General features: G+C 34.7%; 1 protein-coding gene across 1 annotated transcript in view; it reads right to left on the reverse strand.

The window, feature by feature from the left end:
- Nipped-A (Transcription-associated protein Nipped-A) overlaps positions 1–26,358 on the reverse strand; it is a 936,100-nt gene that overhangs the window by 881,419 nt on the left and 28,323 nt on the right. Inside the window, exons 3-5 of the mRNA XM_090393977.1 lie at positions 22,552–22,662; positions 18,772–18,876; positions 364–447 (exon numbers count right to left, since the gene is read on the reverse strand). Coding sequence (XP_090250103.1) covers positions 364–447; positions 18,772–18,876; positions 22,552–22,662 — 300 coding nt within the window. The remainder of the gene's footprint in view (positions 1–363; positions 448–18,771; positions 18,877–22,551; positions 22,663–26,358) is intronic.

Raw genomic sequence — 26,358 nt, forward strand, 5'->3', positions numbered from 1 at the left:
CCACAGTTAAGTTCTAAAATATTCAATCTTAATATAAAATAATATAATAGCACAAATATAGCAACCACAATGCAAAAAAAAAAGTATTCGATTAGGAACTGCCAAACATCTGATGTGATCCAATCTAATTAGCATACACCATTTAAAGAATTCTCTTATCTGACAAAATAGCTAATGTGCAAATTTGTAATTCAAATGTCTGGTATCTAATAACCACAAACTAACAATGGAATACTATAGCCTTAATAATAATAAAAAAAAGTAACTGTAGGCTAATTTTAAAGTCAAAATTACATTAAAACAGAGCTGAAATGAATTAAAGCAGTACAGACATATACAGACATAGATATCTATTATACTGACCTCAGGACTGAACTGTGGCCTAAACTGTTTATGAAGTTCTATAATGATCCTAAGACATACTAAGACATTCTCTTCATTTTCAATCTGAAATAAAATGAAATTTCAATTGAAACAAAATAAAAGTATCAAACAATTATTTCAGATTGAAATAAAATTAATTATTTAAATAACACAGCAAAGATTATATGGAGGATAAACTTTCATTTCATCTTTCACATCGATTTAAAAAATAATTTAACTCCCCTGTTGCTTATTGTGTTAAGGCTTGGTTTGATAATTTGATTTGAAATCCTTCGATTTTACATATAAAAATAAGTACATTTAGTACATTAAAAATCTGATCTTTTGCAAAAGAAACTAAAAGATAAATTTCTCCCCTCTCTCTCAAGAGAGAGCGAGAGCTCTTCATCACGATGTTAGAATAGATTATAGTGCAATTAGTGCAATACCACTATATAGACTGGTAAAATAATACCAGTCTATATAGAAAATATAGTTTGTTTGTTTTTTTCTTTAAATCAGAAATAAAAACTTCTGTGTGTGCAAAATGCTAAAGATCCAGATAACTGTCGGCCTTTTAAAAAAAAAAAAGTTTTCAGGCATAAATTTATAGAAAAATCATATACAACAAACAAACCATAATGAAAAAAACAACAACAACATGTAATTTACAACTAAAAGTCAGGACAGCTCGTTGGTTGAGCCTCTGCTACTAATGGCTCCGCAAAAAGTTAAGCAAGTTTGAACGCGGTTAGTAGTTGTAAGGGATTATAATAAATTTAGTTTAATCCTTCATCCAAGTGTGAAAGTATCTTCAGGACTGGGGTAAGGTGGTACAACACTAGGGCAACTCGTTGCAAAGGTGGAGCAAGCTACCAACACTCCTATCTCAGTATCTCCTATAATGCAAAACACATTTCCTTGCGGATATGTCTAATGCTATGCATTAAGGGAAGGGCCACTACCCAGACTAGTTTCAACCTTTATTGAGGTCTCTTCAGTGGGAGCCAGGCCCAAGTAGAGATACCAGGCAGAAGCATTAGCAGGTCATCTCTACCTATTGTGTGGTGTTGTACCACCTTACCCCAGTCCTGAAGATACTTTCAGGTGCAAACTTTGTTTGCTCACACTTGGATAAAGGATTAAACTGAATTTATTATACTCTAACCAAGTGAAAAATATACTTTCAACATAAAAAAAAAAAAAAAGTTGCAAGGGAATCAATCATTCGATGCTGTTGGTACACTCTCCCTCGATGAGTCTTTGGACTCCCTGGAGGTGTCACATAATAATTAGAATATTAAATAACAAAGTGAATGCTCAAGATAAAAAAATATATAGTTTTTGCTTAAAATGAATAAACCACAATCAAACTATTCTGGATTTGTTTACAGAGAGTAAGACCTGGAAAATTCATTCAGGAATTCTATAATTTGCTTTATCTGAAGAAGTTATAAAAAGTTGCACTTCACAATAACATTCTTGCATCACGATGAACTGCATTACCAAAGTAATTAAACCACAGTTATTTGCTACCATAATATGCAATGTAGGTATTATTAACTGCAAAGCTGACCTGGTTGTCTAAGTAGTTAGTGTATCCACTCTCCAGCAAAAAGGCTGCAGGTTTGAATCCTGCTATGGGCATGGATGTTGGCAACTGTCTGTGAAAATACTAGTGGTCGTGGACAGTAGATGTTGTTTGAAATAGTTGGTGGATTGAGTGATGGGGACAGAGTTGTAGGTGGCCTACCTCAATGAGTCTTTGGACTCCCTGGAGGTTAGCTGTGCGCTTCACAACCATATGTCTGGGGAAGGAGTGTCCTAGGTTTGATTCCCGTCGGTGATGTGAGGAGCTGAAGGATCTTCCTCAGCCATGGCCAAGTTCGCCGGGCTTGGGCGTGAAAAGTAGGTTTTTTTTTTTATCCCACAAAGCAGACAAACCGGCCTTGAGAACTCAACACTACAGGACATAGAATATGTCGTGTAGTGTTGAGGAGTAGGGCTGACCACCTTATCCTGTGAAGAGTTTGAGGTACGATGATTAATAAACCCTCGACACCACAAGGTAAAAGAGGATATAAAGAAGATGAGATAACAGAATTTTATACAGTTTCAAAATATTTTGACTTAAGCCAGTAAAAATAGCACAATTAGAACCTAAAATTCAGCAAACTCATCTAATTTTAATAAATGCACCATATACAAAATTTTATTAAAATTAGTTCCAACCTATATTGTAGAAGTTCATCTATGCATATAGATGAACAAAACCAATATAATGTAATGAGATTTATCAGATTCACCTAAAATAGCATAACAGAAATTGTTGCAATCTGTTATTCTTTAATTAGTTTTATTGTGTGCAAATTTCATAAATTCCTGATTCAGGATATTACAATAGTACTACATGAAAAGTTTACATCATTACTAATATCCTATCAATTTTCCTTTAAATTAATCTGTTATGACTCCAACATTGTCAGATCTTATATTTATTTCACTCTTCTAAGTGCTTCTTACTGTATCAATCTGCCTAGATCAGTGGTTCTTTTAAAAGTCACAGAACACTTTTGATTATAAGAAAAATTTGGGAAACATCAAAGCATAAGGGTCATAAAACTAACAATAAATATATGCCTGGACTTGCCTTTTATAAAAATGGAACTTATTTTAATGCAATACTTCAGCTTGTCGGCTTTTGCAGATTTCAGCAATATCAGGTCTAACATGTGATACAGCTACCCTCATCTCTTTGTTTATATTTAATATTGAGAAACTGAGCTCACACCAATATGATGTTGAAAACTGTAACAAAATTTTCAGTGCTTTTGTGGAGAAGAGCTTGATATTCAGCTTCGACAAAAATACAAAATTCCTCAATAGTTATTTCAGAGAATTTCATTTTTAGAGTATGATCCGTTGACAAGATAACTATTGTTATTCGTCTCGTAACGAAAATTCACAACTTGATGCGAATTTTATTAACTTATTTAATATTTACTTATTTATTAACTGTGCCAAACAGATTTCGTATTCAGTCATAATTGTATTTAAGGAAGGAAAGTAACTTGGAAATTTTTTCTTCCAATATTGTTAATTGTTCTGTTATGACGAAAATAATTCCCTCAACAGTTTTATTCAGAGTAGCCAATTACACTCAGAACTGTGTCATGTGACATCTTTCACCAGCAGAACATTTGTAACCAGTTCATGGAACACAAATGTTCCGGGGAACACCGGTTAAGAACCACTGGTCTAGATCTTTATCTGGATTTTTTTTTTTCTGGGCCATACTAGTAAGAAACACTTGCTTTGCTAACCTTACCTTTTCAGTAATTCTTCTGTTTAAGTGACCATACCACCTGAGATTAGCTCTGCTTACACATTCCTGAATACTAACAATGTCAAGCTCTTTCTTAATAGCCTCATTTGTAATATGATACAATAAATATATGCCTGGACTTGCCTTTTATGGCTGCCACTGAACAATACTTGAGGTAGAACAAACCCGAAATGGCATGAGGGCTGGAGAAAGGTTAGCAAAACTTACCTAACATTTCTTCTCTCATTCCATACATCATCTGCATCTCTGATCATGCTTTATTAAGTGCGATAATTGTCAAATGTCATATTCTGATCTTCTAAGGCACCTAGAGCTCGGTCTTCTTCTGGGTCTTTTTCCTGCAATTTTCGCATCAAACACCTGTTTGATGCCAAGATGGTGCTAATCTTTCATCACTCATTCTGTTTAAATGACCATACCACTTTAAATCAGCCCTGCTCACATATTATTCAATGATAACAAAGTTACTTCTTAATACCTTCCTTTTTAATGATTTTGCCACTGATGTCATCTGTTCAGGCACACAATTTTTCTCAGAATTCTCATATCTGTAGTATCTAATCTTTGATCAAGTGCTTTATTTCAAACCACAGATGCATAACTTAAAACTGGTTTAAACACTGTCTTGTATTCTGGTAGTTGGGTGTTTAGGCTATTTTCTCTCTTATTCCATATAAAACTGTGTCTAAATAGCAGAAATATTTTACTTGTTCTATAGGTTCTCCTTTGAGAATGCTACTGAAGTTATCCATGTTCTTGCATATTTTCATTGTCATTTTATTGCGATTTTCATGTCAAATTCATAGCTGTTACTCAATTTAGTTAGAGAACCCTAGAGACTTACAATGGATGTGTTTAGAGATAAATCATTATCTGCATAATGCAAAGAGCTATCTATGTTTGATATATCTACTTATAATATAAAGTTTAATATCACAAGCAGATATATCAAATATAGCTCTTTGCATTATGCAGATGATGATCTAGCGCTAAACACATCCATTGCAAGTCTCAAATTCTCTAACTAAATTGAGTAATAGCTATAATGAATTTGGCATGGAAAAAATAAAAAATAAAAAAAAAATAAAAAAAAAAAAGTTTAATGGGATGCAATTCAGTGGGCCCTCAAATCCCAGTTACTGAAACTACACCAATGCCACGTTGGAATTTTGCCAAGGCAAACTAGAACAGCTTCTCATTACATCTAGATAAAAATGTGCACTGGATTCCACCACAACCTTGTAACTACCAACGATTTGTGAAAATAGTAATTTCTACAGCCAAAAAACATATCCCTAGAGGTGCTAGAAAAGAATACAGGGTGTTCGGGATAAATTTGACATATTTATAATTAATTATATTTTTCCGTAAGTTACATGTATTAACACACACTTCTCTTCATTTAAAAGTTTGGACCCTTCTTCATTCATATACAAGATGTCAGAAAGGATGGATAGCTGGAACCCACCTGAATCATGGAAGAGAATAACTTGTATCATGATGATTCGTGCCCGCCATCAAAATAAGGATATTACGACTGCTGCCCAATGCTCCCTGAATACAGTAAAAACAATCAGGCATGAACTAGAGACTTGCAATGGTGACTACGAGGATGTAGCAAGAAGAAAGATCCCTAGCAGACGATCTGATTGCGTTCGTACAGCAGAATTCCTCGCAAATCTGCAGGAACAGGTGTTGAAGAACCCTGGCATTGGAATTCGGGCTTTGTTCGTGGAGTTGCTAACTGTAGTCAAGCCCTGGATAACAAGGGTAGCCAATGGTAGGCCGTATGTATGGCAGCAGGATTCGGCCCCTTGCCACACCTCTGGGAAAAGTCAAAAATGGTTGTCTGAAAATTTCTACGACTTCACCATTCCAAATGTTTGGCCTCCAAACTCCCCAGACCTTAACCCCATGGATTATTTTGTATGGGGCGCAGTTGAAAAAGACACCAATCGCACTTCCAGTAATACAAAAGCCCAGTTAATGGATAAAATTAAAACAGTTTTTGCGGCCCTTCCCAGGGAGACTGTAGCATCAGCTTGTTTGAGGTTCCGAAGCAGAATTGAAGCTGTGATCGATGCTAATGGTGGTTATTTTGAGTAAATCTTGTTGATAGTATTGTAATTAACTCTGCCTGTAATGTTTTTTTGTCAATTCATTAAATTTAATAGATACAAAGAAGATTTTCTTTTTCCTTACGAAACTGTCAAATTTATCCCGAACACCCTGTATATATCTTGCTGGAGCGAAACACTTTATAATGACTTTAATAGCAGACATCTACGATATTTATGATTATCTTTTCGAGGTAGGTCAAGGTGTGTAGATGATCTTATTGACAGCTTAAATGAAGCTAGAAAGAACAAATGGATTGACACCATCAAAAGGCTTAACTTTAAAAAACATTCAAGCAGGAAGACATGGAGTCTCCTTAAAAAGTTGGGTGGCAATTCCCATTGCCCCCAAACTGCTGTTAGTGCAAACTGTATTGCCAATCAGATAGTGAATCTGTCCAGAGCTAAATCAGAAAAAACCCATACTAAAATAATTAAAAAGGAATTAACCAGATTTAAAAAAAGGTTGCTCTGAAGTAACCAATCTATCGAATCCATTCACCATAGAAGAACTTCTTGCTGCACTCCAGGAAGTGAAAACTTGTAAAACACCTGGATTTTTAAAAAACTCTAGACCAAATACAATGGTATGGCTGACAAAATTCTTTTCTAATATTCTACAGAGTGGCAGATTACCAGCAGAATTTTAAAAAACGTGAAATCTGGAAAGCCTGCTGATAAACCTGAAAGCTATCGACCTATATAACACTGCTCAGTGTTTGTCTTAAGCTACTAGAAAACTTATTTACAATAGAATTAGTACTATTATTATTATTGACACTCTCCCTCATGAACAAGTCAGTTTCAGGCCTGGGCACAACTGTGAAGATCAAGTTTTGGCCTAAACGACTCGTATAGAATCTGGTTTTGAAAAAAGGCCTTAAAACTGGTGCAGTCTTTATAGACTTGATGACTACATATGACGTTGTATGGAGGAATGGCATGATTTATAAGCTCCTTAAAATACTGAAATGTAAAATAAGTACCCACCTGATCAATGCTATTCTGTCTAATAGAACAATACAGGTAGTTATAGATGATGAGCTAGAGAAGAACACTTAACAATGGACTCCCACAAGGGTCAGTTCTGTTTCCCCGCCCCCTCTATTCAATTTGTATATTTCTGACCTAAGGACAACGTCTGAAAATTCGCATATGCTGACACCAGAACTTCTGTACTATAGAGCACATACTAACTAGTGACCTAGAGGAGCTAAACCACTTCTTTGAGAAGTGGCATCTTATTCCGTGCATTACCAAGACTGAAACATGCTGTTTCAATTTGAATAATAGCATGGCATGTGACATCTGAAGAATGCCACTAAATGGGAACATACTACTGCACAATTTTAATCCAAAGTATCTGGGCATAATCCTAGATAGAACCCTCTTCTTTAATAGACATCTCTCCAATATTACTGCCAAAAACTCAGGGCTAGAAATAACATACTACATAAACTTATCGGAACAACCTGGGGGGGGGGGGTTATGCTCCCACATTAAGGACATCTGTTCTGGGCCTCATTTATTCAACTACTGAATATTGCTCAGCAGTCTGGCTGAACAGTGCACATGTTAAATTAATTGATACCATCCTGAATCAGATAATGTGTATCATTTCTGGAACAATAAATGACTACTCCATGATACTGGCTACCAGTTCTAAGCCACACACAACCACTACAACTATGACACCAAGACAACCTGCTTCACAAATACAACAAAATTTGCTGGAATCCACTGCTTCCTATACACTGATATTGAAAGCATTACATCACACAGGCTTAAGTCAAGACACCTGCCTATTATAACAGCACAATGACTTGTCACTGAGGGCTATGATGCAACAATAGCATAGCAGACAGAATGGACTGCTCAAGTCCCAGTAATCTGGCAGACTGTCTTTAACTCAAACAGCATTTATCAGGGTTCAACCTACCTCGAAAAATATGGACCTCCCTAAATAGGGTTAGCACCAACCATGATAGGTGCAGAGTTTCCTTGGGGAATAAGACCAAACTCATCTTGTAACTGTGGTGAGGATAACCAAACTATACAATATATCACATTTGAATGTCCTCATAGAGCCTACACAGGACCTGTAAATGAGTTTATAACAGTTTCTACAGATGCTGTTGATTGGCTATCATATTAAGACATTCAATTTATGTCTATTTGTATATTTTTACATGCATATATGACTACAGTATCACTTCACACTATTGTATTCTTTTATACATTTTATTGTCTTGTACGTCCTTTTTTATTGTGTGTGGTAGCACATGCATGTATTCTTCTTATCACCAAATGCTACATAATAAATAAGGTTTAATTAATGTCAAATTTTTTTTCATATTCTACCCAAATAGGTGATGAATAACAGTGGTGATAATAAGCACCCTTCTCTCACACCTGATTTAATATTAACCATTAAACCATTCTAACTGGTGACTGACAAATTAAATAGTGACTATGTATTACTTTGTATAATGTTTTATTTCATAACAGTAGCGTTGTGACAAGCTTTTTTTTCTGGACATGTAGGCCTTTTCCAAATCTACAAAATTATGTAGATGCTTGTTATATTTCCATTATTTCTCACCTATTTGTTGTAAAGTGAAAAGCTGCTCTTGACAACATCTATTTTGTCTGATCTCTGCTTGTTCTTCAAGTTTTTTCTTTCAAAATTTTTCTCAGCCTTGTATGCTTGCATAAATCTTACTTGGAACACTTCGTACAGAAATTCCTCTAATTCTTATGTTCATCCTTATTTTCCTTTTTGATTAAGTATATATTATGATTAATCTCTTATCAACAATTTCCCCTAACTTAGTCTATTACTTGTGAGCACTCTAATATTGTCATATCTAACATTTCCTGCTTCTAAAGCAAATTTTGATTGAATCAATCCACCAAGATCTTGGTCTTCCTTTGGGTCTCTTTCCTACAATCTTGGCACAAAATACCTGTTTCGCTAACCTTTCCTTACTCATTCTATTCAAGTAGCCATACCACCTTAGATTAGCTCTGTTGACATGCTCTTGAATGCTAAAAAGGTTAAGTTCCTTTCAATATTTTAAATTAAAGATGCCAAGAAATTAATCTTGGTTTAATCCTTTATCCATGCTTATGCGTGCAAACATTGTTTCAGCACTTGCCTTCCAATTGTCAAGTTCCAAGTAAAAAGACTCAACGCCTTTCTAATATCTTCATTTTTAATATTGATGCCATCAGTGTACTTCCCTAATTTTTCTCAGAACACAGAGTATCTGTGGTCTCTAGCCTTTGATCAAGTTCTTTATTTCTAACCCAACTCTCAGATCCATAACTCATTTGAACGTCTCGTATATTGCTAGTTTGGTGTTTTGGCTAATTTTTCTCTCATTCCATATAAATTTATTCAGCTGACTACCCACCATACCAGCTTTGCTTATGCCATTGTCTATTTCCAGATTTAATTTGCCATCTCCACTAAAAACTGTGCCTAAATAGCCGAAATATTTTACTTGTTCTATCAGATTTTTCAGAATGCGGTGGAAGTTTTCTATGCCTTCTTCTCCCTTCTACATGTTAGGCCTACTGGCCAGTTACAGAGCTATCTTAAGCCCTTCTAAGTTGTACCCATCCCAAGGATAAAGTGATTAGCCCTATGCATCCTGGTATATTCTATGGCTGTAGCTGCATGTGTTCATGGGACCAGTTTGCCTGCTTGCAGGAGGAAAATTCCCAGATAAACTTGGGAGAAAAACCCCCGTTGTCCATGCCCAAGACTGGCTAACTTGGCTATGTCTGAGAAAGTTCCTCCTCACGTCGACAATGGGAATCGAACCCAGGGCACTCCTTTCCCAGGCATATGGTTGCAAAGTGTAAAGCCACTAGGCTAACCGCACAGACAATTTTCTATGCTCCTGCCTATTTTCACAGTTTTGGTCTTTTATTGCTGATTTTCATACCATATTTTTTACAGCTGTTTTTCCATTTTGTTAGAGAAATCTAGAGACTTGCACTAGACATGTTTAAAAATACATCATCTACATAACGCAAAGAACTATCGTATATTTTGGACCATAAGCCACACCATTTTATGTAGAGAAATCGACGTAGAATTGGATGAGTCTTATGGTCCGAAGGTAGGTGATACCGGATAAGTCTTGGATTCCCACGTTTTCAATGCAAGCCAAACACGTGATTCGCTGCATATGTGGGAATACCCGGTTTACATACGAAAACTTTACCATCATCAATAGTAGTTAGTGGGCGAGCATATGCAGTTTTGAACAGATGAGACAATTATCAAGTCTTTTAAAAAATGAGGCACAAGTTCCGTGATGGATGGTACTGAAGATGACTTAGTTTTTTAAAAATGATAACAATAGTTCAGACAATAATACAAAAAGTGACAGTAACGAGATGAGTGGAGACGAACTGAATACTGGTGGAACAAGTTATGATAATAATAAATGAAATTTAAGGTTTGTGAATACTTTTATATATTTTTTCAAAAAAATCTTCTCAAATTTCGGGTTCCTCTTAGTCCGGTGCACCTTATCGTTTGAGAAATACAGTAAGTTTGACATGTCCAAATTTTAATATCAGGCCTAATCCCACTTTCTTTCATAAATGTGATCCATTCAGATCAAGAATAAGAGTGGAGATAATGTGCATCTTTGTCCTACCTCTGATTTTACGTGAAACCATCTTCCTGTATTTTCTTCAATTCTAACTCCTGACTAACAATCCAAGACTTTTTATAGACTATATATTGCTCTGTATAATGTTCCATTTACCAATATAATTTATAATTGTAGTGTTTTGAAAAGCTTTTCTACAGACACCTTTTTTGTATAGCATTTCCAGATCTACAAAATTTCAACTATTTGTCGTAAAGGGAAAATCTTGACAACCTCTGCAAAACTTTTATACCTACATATTTAAGCATTTCTGGTCAAATATTTACTCCACCTGCCTTTCCACATTTCAAGTTTATAACAGCTTCTTTTCTACCTGAAGTATTAACATGTACTTCTCTTTGCATTCCTTTTGAAAGTTTATTAGTATGGTTCTGTCATTACTTGTTTCGTTTAACAGTCTTTCAAAGCAATTACTCCAAACAACCAGACTATCTTTATCTTCAGTTTTAATGTCACTTTTATCACCTTTAATTCTTTTTATAGTACTCTATTCTCCATTTCTAAGCTTCTTTACGATAGTCCCCAGAACATTTTGCCACCTTCCTGATATTTATTTTCTATATTCTTACCAAAAGCTTCCCATGACTTTTTATTTATCAACTTTTACACACAACTTAATTCTCTTACATTTTTCAATGTATTCTTTTAAGACATCTACAGACTAATTTGCAGGAAATTTTTGGTAAGCTTTCTTCTTTTTCTAGACTGCTTCTTTAACTCCTTGTGTCCACAATGAGATCTCTGCAAACAACTTTGCCACATACCTACCCAGCTGAATCGACGTCTTGTTCAGAGTCGGATTTTTTTTTTTTTTTTTAATCGATCTGTTTCATTTTTTGAAACAAATCAAAATGAATTTTTGAAATGAATAAATTTCTACAGAAATTTATTCATTTCACAAAATATTAAATCAGATATGAGTGCTCTGAGTAAACTAAGAAGACTGAACAAATGGCTACAATGGCAGAACCCATATCAAAAACAATGATATGAGGAAAGAACAAGTGTAAAATACCAATTCTGCATGGAACTGGCTAATTTGCCTTCAGCTGAAAAAAAAAAAAGGTGGAGAGGAGAAGGAAGTTTTACTTTCAAAGCATCTGTAATATGTTACTTATTTCAACAGGATAAAATCATAAATTCTCTTTTAATCTAATCCTTAATTATCATCAAATTGCTGCCATGTACCCTCAAGGGGTGTACAGGATATTATAGATGAAAAAAATTACATCATTATTAATTTCCTATCTACAATTTTCCTCCAAATCAGTCTGTTACTTGTCAAGATTCCAACATTATCAGATCTTATATTTCTATTGTCTAAAGCACTTTGTACCGTATCAATCCACCTATATCTTGGTCTTCCTCTGGGTCGTTTTGTTGCCAACCTGGCAGAGAACACTTGTTTTGCTAATCTTTCCTTGCCCATTCTGTTTAAGTGACCATACCACCTGAGATTAGCTCTGCTAACGCATTCCTGGATGCTGACAATGTCAAGTTCTTTCCTAATATCCTCGTTTTTAATATGATATTGCCATTGATGCCATCTGTTCACGCCTATAATCTTTCTCAGGACTCTCATATCTGCGGTCTCTAGTCTTTGGTCAAGTGTTTTACTTCTGACCCAGCTCTCAGATCCATAAGTTAAAACTGGTTTGAACACTGTCTTGTATACAGCTAATTTAGTGTTCCGACTAATTTCTCTCTTATTCCATATGAATTTATTCAATTGACTTCCCACCATACCAGCTTTGCTGATTCTGTTGTCTATTTCTATATTTAATTTACCATCTTCAGTAAAAATCGTGTCTAAATAGCTGAAATGTTTTACTTGTTCCACAGGTTCTCCATTCACAACACCATTGACATTTTCAATGATTCTGCCTATTTTCATTGTCTTTGTCTTTTTATTGCTGACCTTCATACCATATCTATTACAACAGCTATTCAATTTACTCAGAGAATCTTACAGACTTGTAGCAGAACATCATCCGCATAAAGCAAAGAGCTGATATTAACATCTCCAATTTTGATATCATGTTTAATACCACTTTCCTTCATAATGTGATCCATATAGATAATGAATAACAGAGGGGATAATGTACATCCTTGTCTCACACCAGATTTAACATTAAACCATGTTCCTGTACTTACTTAAGTACAGGAACATGGTTTAAGTCAGCAGTTAGACTTATAACTCAAATAAAGACTAAGTATTGCTTGATATAATGACCCATTGACACCATATAACTGCAGCATATTGAATAGCTTCTCTCTTGGCACCTTGTCATATGCTGTTTCCAGATCGACAAACCTTAAATACAGATCTTTGTTATATTCCCATGATTTCTCCACTATTTGTCGTAAGGTGAAGATCTGATCTTGACAGCCTCTATTTGGCCTGAATCCAGCTTGTTCTTCACCAAGCTTTTCTTCCACAATTCTTCTAAACCGTTTCTCAAGTATACTTGCATAGATCTTGCCAGGAACACTCAGTAGGGAAATACCTAATTCTCACATGCAGTTTTATTTCCCTTTTTATATATGGGTACTATGAGAGCTCTACTCCAATCATTGGGAATTCGTCCCTCTGTCCAGGCTTTCTGAACTATGCAGTACAGCCACTGTAAGACTCTTATACCACCATATACTTCAGCATTTCTGGTCGAATATCATCTACTCCTGCTGCCTTTCCACATTTCAATCCTTTGATTGCTTTTTCTACTTCTAGTATGGATATGTATTCCTGACTGCATGCCTGGTCAGTGTTTTTTACCACTGTGCTGTCATCACTGCTTGTTTCATTTAGCAGTTTTTCTAAGTAATTACTCCATACTTCAAGGATATCTTTTTCTCCCGTTTTCATGTCACCTTTATCATCTCTAATTCCTTTTACAGCACTCTTTCCTCCATTCTTAAGCTTCTTCAACAACCTCCAGAATATTTTGCCACCTTCTTGATATTTATTTTCTATATTCTTGCCAAAGTCCTCCCATGACTTTTGTTTAGCTAGTTTTACACAGTGTTTAGCATTCTTGCATTTGTCTCTATATTCTCTAAGAGCACAAGCCGACTTATTTGACAGGAACTTTTGGTATGCTTTCTTCTTTTCCTTCACTGCCTCTTTAACTTCCTGTGTCCACCAGGGAGTTCTGATTTTTTTATCCTTACAGATAACCTCACCACATGCCTCTCTGGCAGAATCAATCAATGTTTTCTTCAGAGTTTGCCACTGAATCTCCAAGGTTTGATTCCTGTTCTCAAACACTTTCATTTTTTCTTCAATAATCTTTGTGTATTTTAGTCTACAGTTCACATCTAAGAGCTGCTCAACTTTTATTCGCTTTAAAACTTTCTTACATGTTATTCTTTTCAATATGAAATTCAATTTTATCCTGCTGAAGACTAAATAGTGATCACTTCCAATTTCAAATCCTCTGTACACTCTGGTGTCCTGCACCAGGGAGAAAACATCACTATCAACAATAACATAGTCAATGAGACTTTTCTTATTCCTAGCCTCTTCTCTCCATGTGAATTTGTGCACATTTTTATGTTGGAACATGGTGTTAGTAATAACCAGTCCATGTCCTGAGCAGAAATCCAACAGATATTTGCCATTATTATTAGCTTTGCTCTTTTCTCCAAATTTTCCTAAAATATTTTTGTATGTCTCACAATCATTTCCTACTCTGCTATTTAGATCCCCAACAAGGACCAACTTTTCATTTTTCATTGTGTCAGTTGCTTTTTCTAAAGCCTCAAAAAATTCCTCCACTTCTAGTAGAACCTTCTGTGGGACCATAGGCACAAATAAGTCTCATTGTCCAGTTCCCCATTCTCATATTTGCCCACATTACTCTACTTGAGACTGACTGCCATTCAAGAAGATTAGCCTCGTATTTTGTGTTGAATACTATGGCTACTCCTTTTCCTTGATTGTCATTACCTGAATATAACATTTTGTATTTATTGCTCAGAAAGATCTCACCAGTTTTGGTCTTTTTTGTTTCAGTCACCCCTATTATGTCAATCTGGTACTTATCTAATTCCTCAGCTAGCTCCATTTCTTTGCCATTCAGGCTTCTTACGTTGATAGTACCGATCTTTAACTCTGGTTATGTTGAGTTTGGGTTTATTTTCAGATTTGTTCCAGTAGCTGACTTTTCGCTGTTCGCCCCGGTTCCCTGGCGAAAACAACAGCCTTGTTTAACTGGGCAACGCCCCAGCCAGCATGAAATCCTTAATTATACTCTTGAAAATCACCAATAGTATTCTTCTACATCACAAGGATTGGTGATAGTCTGAAAACTTTGAAGGAAACCAAAAATGACATATTTCAGACTATCACCAATCCTTCTCAATACTGATTAAGTATGTTTTGTCAATATTATTATTATTAAGAGACCCCCCCCCCCCCATGGAATCAGGGACTCATTGAGGAAGGCCATATACTACACACACCAGCTATCATACTTATTCTTGAATTCATTCACATTGCTTGCACACCCACCATCCAATGGCAATCCATTCCAATCACACACACCACCCTATGAGAGAAAAATTTGTCCCCCCCTTCTTAGTAGCATTTATTCTCAGCTTCCAAGGATACCCTCATGTCCTTTTCCCACCCTCCGTAAAATGAAAAATTCCATTAACTGAAATCCTGTATGGCCCTGTCAGAATTTTGCATGTCTCAATCATATCACCCCCCCCCCTTTCTCCTGTTTGCAGTCTACAAATTCTCAATCTGTCTTCATAATCAGTACTGCACAATCCTGATATCATTTTTAACTCTCCACTGCACTCTCTCTCTCCACTGTATCAGAATCACAATGGAAACCAGGAGACCAGACCGGCATGTAATAGTCCAAGTGAGATCTTATCAAGTCCTTGTAAAGAGACAAAATGACATCCTTATCTTTATATGTCAAAATTCATTTCAGAATTGCAATTAACTTTTGAGTTGTATTTGCAATCTTTGCTACATGGCCCTTGAACTTTAACTTATCTACTAACACTCCAAGATCCTTAGCCTCAGTTTCTTCTAGGAAAATCCCACCAATATAATAAACATTGGATAATCAATCACACCAAACTGCATGACTTTGCATTTACGGGCATTGAACTGACATCCATTTTCCCATACCCACAACTCCAGCCTATTCAAATCATTCTGCAAGTAATGCATATCAACAGCGTTTTGATTATCCTACCTATCTTTGCATCATCAGCAAATAGCTGTATGTCAACTGTCAAATCCTTCCCAATATCATTAATGTACAGATTGAATAACAGTGGACCAAGGACTGATCCTTGTGGTGCACAGCTAGTTACCCTAAATCTTGCAGACTCGCATCCCCTGTATACCACTTTTTGATATCTGTCAGTAAGCCATCCTCTTGTCCACGCTAATATTTTATAATCCAAACTCATATTCTCCAATTTATGCAACAATCTTCAATGCAGTATTCTGTCAAAAAGCCTTGGCAAAATTCAAAAGTATCATGGTGGTGTATCCATTTCCCTTGTCTACTTCAAGGGTAACATTATATAATGTGAGCAAGTTGCAAAAACATGACTTTCCCCTTATTAAAGCCATGCTGTTCATCGCAAAGTAGAGATTCACTATCAACCCATTTCTAAATGCAAGCCATAACCAATTTTTCCAAAATTCTCACCACGACTCCTGGGATATCGATTGGTTGATAGTTGGACACATTGGTCTTTGCACCACCCTTGTGCAATGGGATTATTATTATTATTTGACACCTCCAGAGAGTACAAGGGAATGTGCCAACAGCATCGAACGAATGAATCCCTTCCAACTACTAACTGCACCCAAACTTGCTTAAGTTTTTGTGTGAGGCTCTACCAATCGATCAACCTTTGCTGGCCAATACATTCTTTCCATTCTTGAGGAATCTTCCCTGTTCTGAAACTCAAATTATATAGCCTAGTCAAAGGAATAGCCAATTCAGCTGAACACTCTTTTAGCGCCCATGCTGATATCCCATCATTCCTATTGCTGAATTCTTATTCAGTTTGTGCAACAGCTCTAATACCTTCTCTTCATACACCTGAGTTTCTTCATTCATTGATGAGGAAGCAGTGAACTCAATGTTGCATGCACTAAGTTGACAGCTTTCAGCAAAATGGACACTCATTAGTTGAACAACCTCTTCTGAATCTGTCACGCTTGCACCACCTATGTTTCGATGAGTTATTCTTTCTTTACTTGCAGTATATTGATAGAATTCTTGTGGGTTATCTTTAGCTTGCAGAGCAAATTTCTTTTCATACTCAGACTTAGCTTTCTGTACAACAGTTGTGACTATTCCTGCCTGCTCCAATATGAGATGATAAAACAATATTAATGCTCAAAAGATTTGATTTAAAAAAAATTCATTAATAATACTTTGTCTATATATTTGAGTTGTATGCTTAACAATAAACATACTTTATATTTGAGTTAAGCATCAGAAGTTAGAACTGAAGAAAATAGAGGAAGATTGTTTTGTGTTAAATCAAGTGTGAGACATGAGTACACGTCCACTATCATTCATCATCTGTAAGGATCATATTATGAAGGGAAATGGCATTAAACCTGATATCAGAAATAGAGATGTTGATCTTAACTACTGTTTTATGCAGATGATATACTTCTGAATATATTTTCATGTGCATACTAAATAAATCCAGTACAAATAAAACATTTCAATTATTACATGAAATTTTTTTTTAATAAATATATCAAATTAAATATGGAAACAGGCAACATTGTTAGCAGGACTGGCATGGCAGGTAGTCAATGAATAAATTGATATGGAATAATTTGTCAAAACTACTCTACACAGACAGTGTTTAAGCCACCTTTAACTTATAGATCTGAAGGCTAGATTTGAAATAAAACAGTTAATCAAAAATACTGGAGACGACAGATACAAGTTCTGAGAAAAATTAGTGAAATGAGAAATGAATATATCAGCAAAGAACTTGATGCTGTTAACACTCAGCAATGTGTGAGCAGAGCTAATCTCGGGTTGTTTTGGTCACTCAAACAGAATGAGAGAAAGGAAAGGTTAGCTAAACAGGTATTCGTCAACAGGATGGCAAGGGAAAGGCCCAAAGAAAGACCAAGGTCTAGATGGATTGATACAATAAGAAATGCCCTAGAAGACCAAAATGTTAGCTCTGACAATAATGGATCTAACATTTTGTCTTGGATAAGAAGTTAGTAATAATGTAAACTTTTCATGTAGTACTATCATGATATACTGCAAGCTTTCCTACATCACTGAATTGTAAACAACAAATGATTCAACATGTATTTTCAGGATATGAAAAGTTTTCATCAGCAACAGTTTTTTTAAAAAGTGACAAAAAAAAAAGTGTTTACTGTACTCTCATAGAGATAGCTTCACTACAGAACTCAGTTTCCAGCATTTACTTTTTATTTATATCTTCAATTCTGTGCCTTTTTTTTTTTTATGATGGCAATTAAAATTCCTATCTACACAGAAATAAGTAATAAAACTTTTTATTTAAATTTGTTTCTCCTTCTGGTAAATTACTGAATAATCACAGCTTTCTTAGCTTTGTTTGCTCAACACCTATAATGTTTGTTTATATATATAAACTATAAATAAACTTTCATCGGTAACAGATAGTACCATTCATTAAAAAAATGAATGAAATGTGATACAAATGGCATTTACTTTTAAATGTGCAGATATGTGAATCAATGTTTTCTTAGTTGTATACAAATTTTATAGTTTTTCTTTGTGTATGTTAGATATTTTGTATATGATATAGTGCTTGTTCTCACAGATATCTATAAACTAAGAGATTTTAATGAAGTCATTATCCATATTTTTCAAATGTGAATAATGAAATCATTGAAATAGAGATGTGCTGCCATAAATCAGAAAACACTTACATATGCATGAAAACAGCAAATATGTATATTGCACATTGCTCTAATTTTTATTTCTTCTTTTTTTTTTTTTTTTGCATTTTTATCAAAAAACTATTCTGTTCAATTCTGCATATAAAGTTGCAAATAAATAAATATACACACACACACAGTGCAGATATCTGAAGGAGTTTTCCGATGATATTACTTTTACGTTAGATTTTTTGAATATTATGTAGATTGTATTATGCAAGAGTATAAAAATGTACAGTTCTATACATATATCCTAAAGAAAATTCTGTATATAAACTACTTATTATATATATGAAAAATTCTCACCTCTAATAATTTGAACATCAAGCTTAAAATGTGTTTCACATGAGACCGCAAATGTTCATTGGCTGGAATGCGATGTATGATCTCGAGGATTAACTTTCGAAGTTGCTAAAAGGATATTTCATAAATATATTTTACTTTATTTTAGGAAAATAATGTTCACATTATATAAAAATTACATATTTATACAAGACATTTTCGGCATGAAAAGCTGTGTAAAACAAGATTAAGAAAGAAACAATTAAAAGAAGAATCCCAAACAAGTATTCCAAATTTCGTTGCGACTTGCAATTCAGGAAAAAAAAACATCAGAATGAAAAACAGTAGCTATACTTCCCCTATCAACATTACCATTTGATGATATTCAAAACAAAACTGCCCACCAAATTGCTGTGTATTCAAATAAGCCATAAGCTGGTATTGCAAACATCATTTTCTAAAATGCACATTGTATTAGTGAAAACTACAGTGGCCACTCACTTTCTACAAATGATTTTTTTCTTCTTCTTTCTTAAAATGACTATTTTAAAAAAAAGAGATACTGTACTCCTCAGAAAGAAAAACTTGCATGTATGTTCTGATTAACAAGCAATTCATTGAACATATAATTTATATGCTAGTGGTGAATGCTAATGTTATACTTGGGGGTTTCCATTCTTCCACAATCACTGAAAATACAATCAAACATTTTATACAAAAAACACATAACCACAGTTACTTATGTATTTCTAAAGTATTCTTTGGTCTTCACTAAAAAAAAATTGTGATGTTATACCATTTCACATATTTTTCTATATCAAATAGTCTCTGGTATATTAACAGGTTTCGAAATAAAAATTATGCATAAAGCTGCAAATTTTTTTTTTTACCCAGGTGAGTTCTAAAGAAAATATAATAATATAAGAAAATAACAGAGTAACAAAACTTTTCTTGGATTTCTTTGAAATAAACCTGAAAAGTAAACAAAATTCCTTCTTTCTTTCTTTTCTTTGAAAGAAAGAATACTAAAAGGATACTTTGAAAGAAAGAATACGAGATGGCAAGATCATTGTGTGTGAAGCCTATCATAAATAAATATGATTCACTAGCTGTAGCTTATGGATCATGTGGAATTTGTTTGTTCTCTTTCCCAGTAACTTACTATACCATGCATATATCACAAACTAAATTACTGGTTATGTATCTGTCTGTAATGAACAAAAGAATTATAATGAACGAAAAAGCTTAAAACTTTTGTTTGTTTGGCAAATAAGCAGATTTTCAAGGAACAATCAAAGCAGTTAATACACAATCACTGCTCACTACAGCAAACATCATCTTTATTGCAAATTCACTCATCAGTTTGTTATTAACTACCAAAAAATTCTGAGTAGGAAATTCCATAGCATCAACTACCACAGAAATTCACTATAGCATATGTTGCACTACAGCAAGCTATTCTTTCAGTTGTACAAGTTTTGTAAAGAGAAAGGCCTGGAGACTCTCAAAAAAGGACTGAATATAAACAGAGACAAGAACAGAAACCATGTGTAATGAATACATAACAAGAAACCAGTAAAAGCTATTAGAAATTCATTAGAAATATATAAATTTTTTTTATAATTCTTAGCATTTTCTATACTTTCTATATTTAATTAGAACATATGCTAGAAGAATAGGACACCCCATGGAAAAAAATTTGAGGATGCATTAAACTTAGCTGGGCAGCATCCAGAAAACACTATGAAACAACACTCAAAAAAAAAATATCCTAATCTGTGTTAAAAGAGAAATACTCGATGGCTGTATACTTTAGACCATGACATGAAGTGAAATTAAAAAATATGAATAAGCCGAAGTTCACACGTGTGTGTGTGTGCGCGCACGCACACACACAGGTAAGTATTGCTCAGTATCATTCTTCAAAATGATAAGTAAAATATTTGGGAACGAACTCAAACAGGGTGAGTGACAATACAACAGCCATTAAAAGATTCATGAAGCAGTGAAGTGAGCAAGACAAAGAACAAAAATTATATCCAAATTGGATCCAAGAGATGAAAAGAGAATTACATGAAGATCAAAGAGTGGCTGAGACGATGAGTTTAAAGAGAGGACAAGAATTGAGTTAACACAGAGAAGTGGAGGAAATTGGAGGCCTTTGTCTGGTACTGGAGAGAAAATGACTGATAAAGAAGAGATATCTTGGATGCTACTTTTCAGTAATTAATTAAATATGCATATTAGCACAAATAATTTTTTTTTTTCTTTTGCCAAAACAAAAATTCTCATTCAGATGCAGATAATGCTCATCCAATAAATAAAATGGCTAGTGCTCCAGAAAAATGTATGGCACTGTTTCTGACAATAAAAAAACAAAGGACCTAGCACGAGTTTGAATACAGCTAAACATTTATCTCTGTTACTAGAAAGGCACATATGGAGTCCTTTTAACCTGCAACTCTTGGAATAAGAACTTCTTGTGTGTGTGTTCTGGCTAAAAATGTTTGCTTACTATCCTTAAGATATAAGCATTTGTGATTATTTTTGTGATCAAAGATGTAATCATCATCATTTACATTTCAGTTTGTTACAAATTAAATGAAAACAAAAACATACCAGTCACTGAATTAGAAACTTTTACTTAACACCATATTAGACTTCCTTTGGTCTAAATTACAGCACGTATGCAATTTGACATAGATTTCACAAGGTGTTGGACTGCATCTACATCATAACAGGCATTCACTAGACAGTCCTTTAACTGACTCAGATTTAACTGATGAGGACTTTGTTCCAAGTTGTTTTTCTAAAATGTCCCACACATTCTCAATAGGGGTTCAGATCCAGGCTTTGGGGGTAGCCAGGAAAGATGGTGAAAGTTGTCATGCTTGCTGAACTGCTACTGAACAATTCTTGCACAATGGACAGTAGCATTGTTGTTCATGAAACAATCTTCACCTGCAGGATTAATGGCAGCAATGTTCAGATATTCCTTGGAGGACACCCAACCTTCCAGCAATATCAAGGGCCCTGTCCTGTACCATGTCACCACCACCACCAAAACCTGAAGTTGTGTTTACAAGGTAAGCTGGACTCATTGCTTCATGGGGGATACCATCAAACTCTCTGCCTACCGTCAGTGCACCACGACTCATCGGACCACGACATTTTTTCCAGTCTTCCAATGTCATGTCATGGTGTTCTCGACACCATTGTATGAACTTTCCAGTTCTTTGAAGAACTCAGTGGGTTTTTTTTTTCTGTATAGGCATGCAACTGCCAATACCAATCCTCTTCAATTCCCTACACCTAGTCAGGAACAGCCTTCATTAAATGCTTTAGTCAATTGCAGCATTTGAAGCACAGGAAGTTTGTCAGTACAAGCCTTCTCAGATGACAGTGATCTTGTTCCTGACACTGTCTTAGGACCATAGTTACACCTCTTAGACAAGCAATGTGGGATATTTTTCCACTGATTAAATGCCCAAGATATCTCATCTTTTGAGAAACCAGTCAGATCTGTTTTCAAAATCATGGCTCCAGCCAGATGGACATTCACAATATGCCCTTCATTGAACTCTGAAAGATCTTCTGTTTTTTCCTTTGTGATCAACATTGACGTTTACTGATGCATTCTCAAGTAGTTGTCTAAAACACGTGGCGACACACATGACCTAGTATTTTGCATATACACTGCATAAAAATTTCTAATTCAGTGGCTGGTATGTATATATTTCAGTATAGTTGCTTGATTTTTATAGATGTATAATTTTCTTTGTACAATAACAAATTAGTATTAACCTGTACATTGTGTTCGGTTATAAAATGTGGCTCTCCTTCTTGAAGAATCTTCAGAAAAATCCTTAAAGAGTGCTCCAGGAATGACGGGTATTGTGGTGATGACACAACAGTCTAAAAAAAAAAAAAAAACGGTGTAAAAAAGCAACAGTAATTATATTTAATGCACAAATAAGTGTTGTATATTAATAATTAGATAATTAAAAACAAAATATCTACTTATGATGTTTTTCTATAAGAATTATGATAAAATTTGTTTTGAATATTATTCATACGACCTTTTGAGGGAATAATATAGTTCAGGCGAATATTGCCACTTTACAAGTTTATCCTTATAAGTGTTGTTAGGCATGCTCAACACAGTTATTAGTAAATGAGAGAGAGTCAGCATTTATTCCATTTGAGGATGCAGCAATGAAGTAGTTTTTCAGCCCAGATGCTAGGTAGTACACAAGTGAACCTGATAGTAACCCATCAGGAGCTTCAGTCATTTGCTTGGAAGGGGAACAAATTGAGACTATGCTTGAATAGTCTCAATTGTTTACAAGATGGGATGGGAGATCTCCCATCCCATCTCCTGTCTAAGAGGTTAACTACCATGATGTAACTAATGATTAACTACAGGCATTACAAAATATGGCGAGGACCCTATCTCTTTCACATATTGCCATAGTATTCATGGCTGTAAATTCATGTGTTCAAAGAGCTGGTGTGCCTGTTCTGGGGAACAACCCGAGTTTCCAGGTGAAAAAACCCCTACTTCCATATGAGACTGGCTAACTTACTTTTAGTCAAAAGAAACCAGATGAAGTTTCTCATGTCATGGATAGGCATCGAATCCATGTCTTTCTGACCAAAGGACTTCGTCTATACTGACTGAGCTATGGAGGCTCTGGACTGAAGTCTAGGCATTCGCACTGAATGTTTCTTGGTAGTTTTAAGTCCCTTACATTTCCATTTACTAATAACATCTCAAACAGTTGACTGTGGATGTTGCAAATTTTTCTGCCATTGCATGCACGGACAGGTTGCTGATATCACACCCTATAATAACACCTCATTGGAAGTCAGTAAGCTCAACATGTGGCCATGTTTCACATTGTACAGTACTGTGCAATGTCTGAGGAGCTCATCTATGATTTTAAAGGAATTCTGGCACATGTGATTTATTATTTGACACCTCCAGGGAGTCCTAAGACTCATCGAGGGAGGACAGCTACTCTACAACTATGTCTCCACCACTCAATCCACCAACCACCACCATTTCTGCAGACAATCACAAACATCCATGCTCACGGCGGGATTCGAACCCATGGCCTTTTGGCTGGAGAGTGGATATGTTAATGACTTGGCCAACAGGCCAGCATTTATTGTAATGTTCCATTTTTGTTGCAGAATGAGGTGTCCTTTTTTTCCACATATGGTATGGCTGAAGCAATTCAGCCAAAAATTTAAATAAACCAAACCAAACCAAATCTCTAGCCTTTAACCAAGTGATTAATCTAACCCGACTCTCAGATCCATAACTTAAAACTGGATTAAAGACTGTCTTGTATACTGCTAGGTTGGTGTTTTGGCTAATTTCTCTCTTATTCTATATAAATTTATTCAGCTGGCTACCCATACCAGATATGCTTATTCTATTGCCTATTTCCAGATTTTACATGCTATTTTCACTAAAAACTGTGCTTTAATAGCAAATATTTTACTTGTTCTATAGTATTTTCATTCAGAATGCAGTGGAAAATTTTTTTCAAAACTATTTTCTAGTTTTAATCTTTTTCTTGATGATTTTCATTCCAAATTTTTACAGCTGTTATTCAATTTAGTTAAAGAATCCTCGCGACTTGTACTAGACATGTTTAGGGTAAAACAACATTATCTGCATAAAGCAAAAACTAAGTTTGATATGTCCAATTTTAATGCCACTCTCTTTCATAATGTGATTCAATATAGATGATGAATGAGAGTGGAGATAATGGGCACCCTCGTCTTACCCATCATTTCACATCAAACCATCTTCCTGTATTTCCTTCAATTCTAACTGGTAACTGATAACTTAAGTATAGACTATGTATTGTTTTGTATGAATACGAAGCCATTCGTAAAGTTCCATATGTATTTGCATGATTAGAAAGGAATCAAAGGTCAACTTGGATTCTTTTTTTATAATTTTAAATGGTGATCACTTCCTATTTTAAACCTATGTATAATTGTCCCCTTTGAGAGTACAGATCAAAATTTATGATGTATAATCATGTCCTGGATTAACATTAATACACTACTATCAACAATATCATAGTTAATGAGACTTCTCTTATTTCTTGTGCCTTCTTTCTATGTGAAAGTATACATATCTTTTTTGCTGGAACATGGTGTTGTTAGTAATGACTAGTGCTTTTCTCTGAACAGGAATCCAAGAAGTATTTAACATTATTATTAGTTGTCGTTTTCTCCAAATTTTCCCAAAACATTTCTGTGCATCTTATTCATTTCCTATTCTACTGTTTAGATCTCCAACAAGGACCAACTTTTCGTTTTTCTTTATGCTAGTTATTTTCTCTAAAGACTTGAAAAATTTCTGCACTTCTTCTCATTGTCCAATGTCAGTTTGATGTTTGCTCACATTATTATTTGATCCTGATTGCTATTCAAGAAGATTAACTTTGTGTTTAGTATTGAATATTACACTTTCTTCCTTGCCATGATTGCTGTTTTTGTTATTTAGAAGAATCTCACGTGTTTCTGTTTTTAGTGTCAGTAATAACCAGTGGCAGCTGCAACTTTCGAAATATACATATACACTGTACTAATAGTGTGTACATGTTGGGATAAAATATCAAAATGATGGTAAAAATTTTTTTAAAAAAATTAAACATGAAAAAATATTGTTTATTATCAATAAAATTATAGTAGAATATAATTCAAAATTACTTAAAAATAAAATATATTCTTCTTGTTTTGTTTCATGAAAAAATATTCTTTATTATCAATAAAATTATAGTTTAGTATAATTCAAAATTACTTAAAAATAAAATCCATTACTTTAATTGTAATTAAAGGAATGGATTTACAATTTTTGGACATAATTAAATCCTTTAATTGTAATGTCTAAATATTTAAAGAGACGAAGTAAACACGATAAGCACTACGAACACTCTACTACTGGCGCACTCTGCATATAAAAAACAGTGGAATTGCGCAACGGACAGTGCTGCATTACACCAATAGCTCGCATTCACTATGATGTGCATATGCTCTCACACACACACACAGCAATATGACACCGGTAAACATAGTGCTAACGTCCTTCGCCCTCCTAAGTGCTACAAGATGGATTTTTATTATTTTTTTTATACAAAATAAGAGAATTGTATAGGATTGTTGATGATAAAATTAAATATTACAAGCAAATATAAATAAATTAATAAATATATTTATATATCAAGAAAAATTGGGGGTTCTGCAGTGTCTATGCACAAGCTGCCTCTGGTAATAACACCAATTATGTCAACAAGGTGTTTCTCTAAATCTTCTACCAGTACCACTTCTTTTTCACTGATTCTTCTTACACTGATGGTTAAGGTGTCCAAATTGACTTTTGAGGATGTTGAGTTAGACTATTTCTATACCTGACATTTCACTGTACACTAGTTCCTGATGAAAACAGCAGAGGCCATGTTTAACTGTATGAAATTTCATCATGTTGTACTCATTGTGCTTTGGTTTAAGCCAACAGGAATATAATTTAATTGTCAGAATCTCAAACTGCCAGTCCCTCCTCGTTCTTTCGGCATCAAAGCAGATATC

Source organism: Typopeltis vanoorti, chromosome 6, assembly GCF_054136105.1.
Source record: "Typopeltis vanoorti isolate ZY-2024b chromosome 6, IOZ_Tvanoo_1.0, whole genome shotgun sequence".
NCBI classification, from domain to species: Eukaryota; Metazoa; Arthropoda; class Arachnida; order Uropygi; family Thelyphonidae; genus Typopeltis; species Typopeltis vanoorti.